This window comes from Corvus kubaryi, unplaced genomic scaffold (assembly GCF_017639235.1).
Source record: "Corvus kubaryi isolate FWS band 111438036 unplaced genomic scaffold, C.kubaryi_AGA036_p1.0 74, whole genome shotgun sequence".
In the NCBI taxonomy this organism is placed as follows: domain Eukaryota; kingdom Metazoa; phylum Chordata; class Aves; order Passeriformes; family Corvidae; genus Corvus; species Corvus kubaryi.
Window position 1 is genome coordinate 159,095 of NW_024582061.1, and position 11,126 is coordinate 170,220.

The 11,126-nt window shown below is 40.0% G+C and overlaps 1 protein-coding gene across 8 annotated transcripts in view; it reads left to right on the forward strand.

The window, feature by feature from the left end:
- PRR5 (proline rich 5) overlaps nucleotides 1-11,126 on the forward strand; it is a 99,142-nt gene that overhangs the window by 57,219 nt on the left and 30,797 nt on the right. For 6 of the 8 annotated variants that reach the window (XM_042050653.1, XM_042050654.1, XM_042050655.1 and 3 more), the window contains 3 exons: nucleotides 848-928; nucleotides 6,415-6,463; nucleotides 7,113-7,170. In XM_042050653.1, coding sequence (XP_041906587.1) covers nucleotides 848-928; nucleotides 6,415-6,463; nucleotides 7,113-7,170 — 188 coding nt within the window. Of the gene's footprint in view, nucleotides 1-726; nucleotides 750-847; nucleotides 929-6,414; nucleotides 6,464-7,112; nucleotides 7,171-11,126 lie in introns of those variants that run through there. The other 2 variants (XM_042050656.1, XM_042050657.1) reach the window with 2 other exon arrangements.

The following is an 11,126-nucleotide window of genomic DNA, read 5'->3' on the forward strand; positions in this document are numbered from 1 at the left end:
GGGGGAATGGCTTCAAATTGACAGAGAGTAGGTTTAGACTGGATGTTAGGAAGAAATTCCTCCCTGTGAGGGTGGTGAGGCCCTGGCACAGGGTGCCCAGAGAAGCTGTGGCTGCTCCATCCCTGGAAGCATTCAAGGCCGGGTTGGACGGGCCTTGGAGCAATCTGCTTTAATGGAAGGTGTCCCTGCCAATGAGGGGGGTGAGACAGGATGATCTTTAGGTCCTTTCCAACCCAGGACATCCTGGGATTCTATGATAAGCTCTTCCACCAGTAGGAATCAAGCTTCCTCCCCCTGGACACCTTATGAACAGATACCAACCACCTTTAGCTCTTCTTTACAAGACACAGCCCCACATCCTTGTACCTCCAGGAGGGGCAAATCTGGTCCTGGTCCTGCTTTCCAGAGCTGTAAAGCTGATTGCTGCTCCCTTGCACAGACTCTAGTGCAGTGGATGCTGTTAATTGTCTCTGCAGTGAGTCACAGAGATAAAAAACTATACTTCTAAATACTTCAAATATACTTAATATGTGAATGTATTAAAAGTTATAGTTGACATACTTAAAGTACTTAAAAATATAGGCCTAAGTTTTTGAAATTACTGATTTCAAATGTGCAGCTGTTGAATTTACTGAGTTGGAACAAATCAAAAAGAACTGATTTTCAAAGATGTTATCTATTTTCTAGGCAGTTCCTTTAAGGCATCTGGGATGGATGGACTACCGGAAGTCATCTATGACTTTTAAAAGGTCCTGAAGTGTCTAGAGAGAAATGCTGGGCTAATTGTGGAGGTGATACCCTTCTTGAATCTTACTGGGTGCTAATGACTCCTCATGTCCTCTTTCAGTATCCACAATGGAGTGATAGCAGTATTCCAGCGTAAGGGTCTCCCAGACCATGAACTTTACAACCTCAATGAAGGAGTCAGGTAAGAGACTCTGCCATGCAAGGTGTTCTCAGCCAGATGCTCAGTACTGTTTGCCAGCCCTCGCACTTCAGAGCTTCTGCAGAGTGGTAAGGTTTTTCTCCCAGTGGCAGTTTCGACCAGCACAGTCCATTTTCCCTCAGTAATTGCTGCTGCTGATGTGTATCAGCACCTCACTGTGGGCAAGAGCTGATCCCTCCTTCTGCAGGAGGAATTCAGCCCTGAGCAGTAGGGTTTATTTAGAGTCCGTCTTGATGTCCTGGTTTAAAACTAAGGAAGGGAAAACCTGCACCCCTCTAGTGATTCAGCCCTATTTCTCGGTAGTGATACTTGCCATTTCCAGAGGTGCCACTCTCAGGTGCTTCCCTTGCATCTGTTGAGGAGGTAAAGCCTCAGTGAGACATGGCAAGGAGAGATGTCCTGCCTGGTGATCCCTTAGATCTACTGCTCCTTCCACACAGCATGAGTGTATGTGAAGTTACAAAGCTGTCCTGTTAACACCATAGCCTGAGTAACACTGAGCAACAGACTAACTATAGGCCAGTGAGATGTATAATGGGAACTTTCTTCCCTTTAAAAAAAAGTGAAAATCCTACTATTTGAGTTACTTAAGTTACAATTGAAAAGAAAATTAACCAAGATATAAGCTGATATCTGGATTTACAGCACTTCATATTTTACTACTTTTTCAGCACTTATTATTACTTACCAAACCCTCCTCTCAGTGGTAAGGGCAAGGTAGTAGATTTCCTTTTAGAAGTTTGTCCACTGCTTTACAAAATAAATAGTGGAAAAGAATCTGCACTTACAAAAGACAGACAGCTTATTACATTCCCTGGCTGTCTTCAGATATGATCCTTAGTTATTCCCTTTCCCTTACCACTTACTCTGTCTGGACACTGGCGTCTGACAAAATCCCCAGAATCCCCAGAAATTCTGCGTTTATCTGTTCCTGTCTGGTTCCCAGTCTGGGATAGTTGGCCCAGTCTGGTTCCTTTAATTGTGAAAATACCTTCAGAAAAGTCCAGCCAGATGATACTGGGCCTGTATTTGCTCTTTTTGAAATTAAAATAAACTTACTCTCCAGTTATTTCTTACTTCTCTGGGGAGAAAATTACATACAAAGAATAGCTTTTCTAGGATGTCTGTCAGTTAGCATGATCTATCAATCATGTTGAGTTACTTACTGGAATAATGGTTAATTATTGTTATTATACTTCTGGGCTGAGATTTCTTCACTCCATGCATTTCCCTTAATAGGCTCATCTACTGGTGGGGGACAGGAGAGGAAAAATTTTCTGCTGATGTGTCATACAAATATAATCTTGTATGAACCAACAAACAGAAATGTGCCCAAATTTTGCTTTAATTTACCTTGCTATAAACCCTGCACCACAATGATGCTTGGTAATGCAGTTGAGTTGAATTTATTGCAGCATCTCATTGTGGCTGAACGGACAAACTGACTAGAAATACACTGATTTTTTTTTCCATTTTATGAAGGGCTTTGCTGCCACCTGATAGGCCCATTTCTTTTTGTTTGGGTAGGTTTAATGCTGCTTTGTTGGTATCTCAGCTGATAGCTCACTTCAGGGAGAATGCCTGGTGCCTCATACCTGAGCTGATGATGAAATTACTGATTTGACATGTGCCAAAAATACCTTACTGCTTTTGCTATTTATTTCAAAATAACTTCTTTGGGTTAATGTTATTATTGAGTGCAAAAATACCTGATTCATAAACATGACCTCAGAAGTGGAACAAGTGTATATTTTCCTTACGATTGTTTTAGATGCATTTTCCCATGAGTACAAAATGAGAAAGAAATACATTATTTCCACTGGGCAGATTATTTCCACTGGGCAGAATTCAAATGTGGAAACATTCAGGTAAATGGTTAATATTAGTTAGTTACTTTTTTGAATAGTTACAGGACGGTAAAAGAAGTTATTTTACTTTACCGCTTTAATTAGAGCAGATTCTGGAATATTTTTCATAATAAACCCCTGAATATCCAAGTTGACTCATAGATCAAGTGTAAATATTTGAACAATATTTGCACACCATTGTTTTGACTCAGGAATGTCACGTATATTCAACTACCATGTGTCACATACATGCAAACAAATACATAAAACTTGTGAACACACATCTGGAGGCTTTGAACCCTGATTATTTAAGAAAACATCAGTGGATACAAATCTGTGCAGTACCATTTACTTTTCTTCTAGGTTTGGCTCATAAGAGCTGCCACTTATTTATACCAATGCCTTTTGACACCGTTCTTGTGTTCCTGTGGCATTAAAAAGTGGCCTTAAATACAGAATTACATACACAGCCCTCAGAACCCCTATTGCAATAAAACCAGTTGTCTCTCACACTGCTGGAACTCCTGAATTCCTCTGCTAAAGCTGACGAAGCACAGTAAAGTCCCAACAACTGGGAGCATCACCAGTATGTGGCCTGTGCCTTCCTTCTTCTGGGCCCTTACTGAGTAATTTAGTAGGAGATTGAGTCAAAATCTGGTAATAAAAATCTCCATGCGTATACGTACCGTTTAGTTTTCTCTTGGTCCATGTCTGCAATATTAATAATCAAATAGCATTTTCTCCTTTTTCATTTCATGTACCATATGTCATTTCAAAGTGTTTATTTTGACCACTTTTAAAACAAGGAAGAAAAAGAAGGAAACGGAAACACAGTGGAAGCAGGATGTCCTGTATTAAAACTAATACATATTTATAGCTGCCCCTTTTCTGAATTTCAGGATTCTGATGTGATTCAAACAAAGCATATTTTAGTGGCATTTCCTCTTTTGCAGACAGAGTTCAAACCCAGTAAAATCATTTGTTTGCTTCATTTAACTTTATTTAACATCTATTATGCAGTATTACACTTTCCATTCTGAGTAATGTTGCAAGAGTTAATTTTAAAATGAACCAATGAAGCAGCAGCAGGGGAAAAAAAAGTCAGGAGCTATTTTAGCACACTTAAAGGGAATTTATATTACCATCTTAATTTATTAAGTCATTAAACGGGCAATGAAGGCCTCATATCAATGATAGAGAAGCTTTATGAGTGCAAAGTGCCTGGCTTAAAAATCAGATGTACTTGAAATAAGATCTGCTGTCTGGTCAGGGATCTCTTTTAAGGCTAATCAGATTTTTTCCCAGATTCCACCCTGATGTCCACATGTCCAGATAAGGTTGGTCAGTAATTGAAATTATCCAGGATCTGAAAGCCTAACTGTTTTTTGTTAAAGGAAATTAAGCAAGGGTGAAAAAAAAATTGCAAGCAATGTCTTGGATCCACTTTTGTTGTGGGTCTCTTTTAAATGAACATATAAAAAGAATATCAAACACCAGTGTTCTGATCTGGCCTGAGGGCCTCACTGTTTCACTAGAAATGCATTAAGTAGCTTGAAGTATCTGTATTATTAGGGATTCAAAAAGCAAGATGCTTGAATTGTGTTGTCAATTCTTCTGTCCTGTAAAAAGAGATGTTAATGTAGGCATAGTGCTGCCTGGTGTGGTGCAGTCCAGTGCATATAACTACCTACACGCTGGCTGTTTGATTTCAGCTGAAGAAATGGAAATGTGGTGGCATCTTGTTTTATCAGAGAGCTGGCTATTGGATAAACAGAACATACATTCTTATTTCTGGCCCTAAATACCAGAATTTATCAGTAGAACCTAAAATATTCAAAGAGAAGGTAGTTGCACATCACCTTTTCAAGACCGTGAGGAATCCATCTGGAGCTGCTAGCTTGAGGAGAGAGTAGAAAATTAAGCAGAATCTATCAGCATAAAGTACTAGTATTTTTTTGAAACAGTGGCACAAAGAGATACATGAGAATTAATTGTCACTCTCATAGGAAAATTCAAACCTGCAACTTTCTTGTTAGTTCAACCTAAAAATGGTCTGTCTATCCATGTTCAAAGTAAGATGAACCTTTAGTGTCATCACTTGTGATCTAGAAAAAAGTCACCTCACTGGACAGTAAATTTCCACTTGGAGTGAACACGCTGCAATTTGGCTGTCACAACCTTTTTCCCCTTGACTTCTGTTAAGGCACTGGAACTTGAGCAGCCTTTGAGAGAGGTGGCTTTTAAACCCTGCCAAGGGCTTGTCAGTATTACTGTTGAGGGCAGAGTTTCAGGGTGCTGCCAGGGCTGTCTTCTCCCACATGTTGCAGCCACATGCTGAGGGAGCTGGTGATCCAACAGCTCTTCGTGACAAGGGGAGACCTATGGATAATGCCTCAGCTGGCTTTCAGAACCTTTGTTCATAAATAGTTTGTCCAAATTAATCAAGTTTCTAGCTGAAAAGGACTTTGATGCTTAGGAGCATCTGAAAATGCTCTTCCTTCTGTTTATTTTTTATTTAATTTCTGCCTAGACCTTCCAGAGCTATGAGGTCAGTGTGGACATGTGCTTAAGGATAAATAAACCAAGATACCATATTTCAGCCTCCTCAAGACTGAAATGCTCCTCTCTTCCCTGAACTTTTAGGAGATCTCAAGAGGCTGTGCTGAAGCATGCATTGTAAAAACATCAGAATCAAGTCCTGTAGACTTTCATGGAATATGGGGCTATTCTGGATTTGGTTTGATATCCCTGTTTACTTGTTAAATGATTTGATTAATCAGTTGTCAGTTAAAGATATAACAAAAAGAGATAGATGATGTGCTATTGAATATATAATTCGTATAATTACTGTAATCAAAGGTGGTGTTTAGATTTTAAGTCATGTTTGACCTCACATCTTCATGGGACCTGACATGGTCACACAGACAAGTTTTCAAAAGAGATATAGGCCAGATTTGCATGTGTTCAGAAAACCCAGCTGGGGCTATCTATGTTTCTATAAGGTCCGAGCTGTCGTTTATGCATTTAAATAGTGACCTGACTGATGAGAAGTATTATCTAGCATCCAGCATGTTAGATGTAAATAACACAGCTTTTTAGCCATGTAGTGAATTTTACCTGGATACAAAAAGGCTTATGGACTGGGTTGAATCCAGTTTCTGAATCTGAGAGTTGTTTGTGGGATTTTGTTTTGCATGGGAGCTTCAATTGCTCTCTGAGATTGCTTTATAGGTTTTAGTGTAGAGGAATCATGAAAGGCAGAGCTAAACTGTTAAATTCCTACCTGCCTTTTTGTTGAAACCATATGCAACTTCAGCTGTCTTGAGTCTCCTGAGTGGATGTAGGATGGAAAGCATCCTCTTTTCATCAAATCTTATTTTCCTTTCATATGTGCAGTTGAGCCATCTGAAATGACAGCAGATATTCTTCAACACACAAAAGTGCTGGTTTGAGTCTTGGTATTGTTGACTCTGTTTGCTCTCTTTGTAGTTAGTCATTAATGACAGTCTCTGTGCTCATACTAAAGTAATTTGCTATTCGTGACTTCCCCTCTTTCATGCAGTGCACAGCTAATGTGATTTGCTGATTACACAGATTCCTTTCTTGCTCTTTTTAATACAGGCAATTACTGAAAACAGAACTGGGATCCTTTTTCACTGAGTATCTGCAGGTAGGCCTGTGTTTTCTTTATTTAAATCCAATTCTGTTATATGCTACTGAGAAAAATAATTTTGCCCACTCTAAATGATGACCTGGAGACCCTTGAAACCATTCAGAGATGTCCACTGACTTCTCTGTGATTTTGAAATTAAGGGATTAATGGGATTCGGATTTTATACACATACATATAGTTAGATTGTGAAAGCCCAACCTGTGACTTTGTTTCTGTAGGTAATTTCTGTCTTTCATGAGGTTTCAGACATTCTTTTTTAGCTTAAAATTGAAGTCCCTGAGTAAACCAGTGAAGATAATTGCAGTAGAGTTACTAGGAAAGACTTTTAGAAGTAAGTACCACTGTCTGTTGAAGCAATATTCTTTCTGCTTCTCTAAGTACATGTTTTGTAGGTCGGTCATTTGAAGTTTGAGAAGCACTTTGTACTGCACAAAATACATCCTTTATCCTAAAACCAGCAGCCGATTATAGCATTTCACAAGTGTTCCAAGTGATTTAAATAAGATGGACACAGCAAGAGTTCTCTGATGATTAATTTTTAAAATAAAAAACCCCCTTCACTGTCTAAAGAATGAACAAAATGTGAAACATGATGGCTGTAGGGAAGCACAGAATTGAGTAAAGGTAGTCTGTATTTTATTTACAGAATCAGCTGCTCACAAAAGGCATGGTGATCCTAAGGGACAAGATCCGGTTTTATGAAGGTAACTTGGATTTTAGCATGGCTATGTATGTCACAGGAGTTTTAGCAAATGCACTCTAGAGGCACTGGCATGCTTTCCACTATCTTCCTGGGACTATGGATTAGCATGTCTCAATCCATTCCTACAGTATGTTGTTGGGTCCCGCCTTGGTGTTCTCACTAACCTTCATAAAAGGGAGGTGATTGCCTAGAGCAGCATTGAGGGAGTCAGGGAAGGATTACCTCCAGCAAGGACACTTCCTTCTCCTTCAGTTATATCCTGCTCAGGAAAAGTGAAAATAGACTGAGATATGTAATAAACAAAAAACTAAGCACAAAGATCCCAGTTAGTTTAAGTATCTAAGTCCAAAATAATGCTGTAGCTTATTTTAAGAGTTATTCTGGAGTCATGCTGATATAAATGAGGTCAGGCACTGTCTCTCTGGTTTTAAAGTCAAGGCCCCATGTAACTGTCTACACCTTCTGGAGGTACCACCTTATGGAAGTAACATCAAGGATAAATCTCCACCTGGTGTGTTGCTTTATAGTCACCCATATTTTGTCTTATGCTATTACATGGCATTTAGATGTACTGTTAAATATGCTGTCTTGTCATAGATTTGGCATTCAAGTTGTGCCAGGGGAGGTTTAGATTGCATGTTAGAAAAAAATTTCTTCACCAAAAGAGTTGTTCAGGCATTGGAACAGGCTGCCCAGGGCAGTGGTGGAGTCACCAACCCTGGAGGTATTTAAAAGTCATGTAGATGCAGCACTTGGGGACATGGCTTAGAGGTGGCCTTGGCAATGCTGGGTTAATGGTTGGACTTGATGATCTTGGAGGTGTTTTCCAACCTAAATGATCTGTGATTCTATACATCAAATGGTGAAATGGTTTTGTAATAGCTTCAAGAATTATTGCCCATGTAAACATTCTAAAGATCTTTGGGGAGTGAAGGCAGTTTTAAAGAAATGCATCTTTCCTTTTCCAAAGCTGTAGTCACAAGGTCACTTAGTCTAAATGTACTGCTTAAGCAGGAGCTTGGAGACAACTGTTTCCATTAGTCTCAGCTATCTATAAATCCTGGATGTGACCTTTCATTACTGACAGTACAGTTGATCAGATTAGGGTGGTGCTATAGAATCAAGCTTTTCTGATGAAAAGACAGTAGCCCTGAACACCGCAAAAAGAGAACCAATTTCACATTAGAAACCCCAAAGTCCACAAAAAAGTACTGAAACTCCTTAAGCTGAACATCAAATTCCACAGTTATATAAAACAACAGCTTGGAGAGCACAGAGGGAGCTCAAGGCCTTCATAGCTGCTTTGTAAATCACAAAGGAAGTTGTTTTATAAGTATCAAATCAGCAGATGAGATACAGACCTAGCAAAGTCCAATCTTTTTTTTTTTCCTGGTATTACCAGCTTGAAAATCAAAAATAATGCATCTGATGTTTGAGACCAAAGCTTAGATGAAAACCTAAAATGTGAGACCACTAAAGGGCTTTCAAATATAGGACCATGTTTAGGAAATACCTAATTTCAGCAAGCTGTTGATTTAAATCTTATTTTGGTTTTTGATTTAGTGTGTCATTTTATGGTTGCCGCTTAAGATATAGTCAGAAATTCTGGTGACAATTAAACTGGTCATGTTTTTTCCAAGTCTATGCTCAGAAATGTTATCTCTCTAAAACTGGCAAGTTACAGGAGGGTGGCAGTAATTCAGGCATCTCATTCAGAGGCAGAGGTATTTCTGACACACAGCTTTCCTGGGGAGTTGCTGGTGGACTTGAGTTTCCAAGGCTGGAATTTGTGTTTCTTGGCAGCAAATGCAGCCCTGCCCCAGAATCCATCCTGTAGTCAGTGACCGCATGGCTCTCAAAACACCCAAGACAGAGCTGGAAGCATGGAAGTCTTGGAGCTCCCATTCTGAGCAGGGTTTGCTTCCTGGGTCTGCAGCAGCAGCAGTCCTGCCCTCAAATCTCAGGTTGCCCCCATCCCATGGTTTGAGTTGCCCTCTCCACTTGGTGTTCAAGTTTTCATAAGAGAAAAAACCCCACACTTTGGAGGGCTTTTGTCTTGCAGAAGGTTTTGAAAATCACAGAATCACAGAATGGTTTGGGTTGGAAGGAACCTTAAAGATCATCCTGATTCACTCACCTGCCATGGGCAGGGACGCCTTCCACTCGACCAGGTCGCTCCAAGACCCGTCCAGCCCAGCCTCGGACACTTCCAGGGGTGGGGCAGCCACAGCTTCTCTGAGCACCCTGTTTCAGGGCCTCACCACCCTCAAAGAGAAGAATTTCTTCCTAATACCTAATTATTTATTCTTATATTTATTTAATGAGTTTCAATTAACTTTTAGAATCCCTGTGAAAAGTACCAAATGCATTTTTATGCCATACAAAATTGACTATATTGTGCTTCATTAAAATAAGCATTTAGAGTAACCCAGTTTCCTGGAATCCAGCAAATGTTTATGCTAAATGTAGTGATTTTTGCCTGACAGTAAAAAAAGGATATGTCCTTGATAACACATGTAAGTCACATTCCTTCATGTGGAAGATGGTCATTATCAACAAATCATAGGAATTATTCCACAGCCCTCAGTAAAAGGCCTACCTACCTGTGTCATTTAACTCTGCAGCCTTTCTGAGCTGCTGTGCAGAAATTAAGTCTCAAAACAAGCTGTCCACAAGATTGAATAAGTACTTGATGGTAAAGGCATGTTTACCTCAACAGAGTAATTTAACTTCATACTATTCTAGCAGCAAGATTGATAAGGGCTTTTAACCTCACCTTGTGGGAACTAACATATTTAACTCCTTAAAACTCTGCCTTCAGGGTGTAGTGGTTGGGCTTTTCCTTCATGATTGGATTTATATCTTGGAAGCACTTTGGTATTTCAGACACTAGTATTGGATTTGGTTATTTGGTCATATATGCAAGGTTATTTTCATGATTTAACCCCAGCCAGCAGCTCTGCCCCATGGAGCCACTCATTCACTTCCCTCTGTGGTATGGGGGGGAGGGTTGGAGGGGTAAAGTGAAAAAACTGGTGTGTTGAAATAATGACAAGTTCATAGGTAAAGCAAAAATTATGCATGCAAGCAAAGCAAAATAGCATTCATTCCCCACTTTTCACGGGCAGGCAGGTGTTCAGCCGTCCCAGGAAAGTCGGGCTCAGTGACGCGCAACGGTGACTTGGGAAGACAAACACAATCACTCCAAATGTCCTGCTTTCCTCTGTCTTCCCCCAGCTCTGTATGCTGACCATGACACCATATGGTCTAGGATGTCCCCGTGGCCAGTTGCGAAAAGCAGTTCCAGCCATGTCCCCTCCCAACTCCTTGTTTCCCCCCAAGCCCTCCCTGGTGGGGTGGGAAAGGAGCAGAAAAGGCCTTGGCTCTGTGCACACCCTGCTCAGCACTAACTAAAACATCCCTGCGTTATCACAGTGTTCCAGCCACTACCAGATACTGGGAAGAAAATGAAACTTATCCCAGCAAAAACCAGCACATGTTTATTACTATTATTATTAATAATATTATTGCTATTAATAATTAATATTACTACTATAATTGTTATTATTACTAATACTACTGCTACAGCTGCTAGAAATTTTTGGACTTGGTTCCCTGCTGTATTTCATTAGAACTATGCAAAACAGATTTCTTTAAAAAGTTTTAAAAATGGAAACAGAGAACACCCTTTTCAGTCTTGTGCATGACTATGCAGGATAGAGAGAACTCCTGCCTGGTGGTGCTGAAAATAAGACATTGGTGTGTTCCATAAGCCAGCAGCTGCAGTATAGCAAGGTGATCCACACTTAAAGTTATCAACCTGGAAATAATTCAGGAGTTGCAGATTCACCAGAGCTATTCATTATGTGCTTAAAAGGCAGGGGGATCAAGTATCCCATAGTAAACATTGGCACTTGGCTAACTTTGAGTGTGGTTGGCAGTGTCGATGCTTTCATG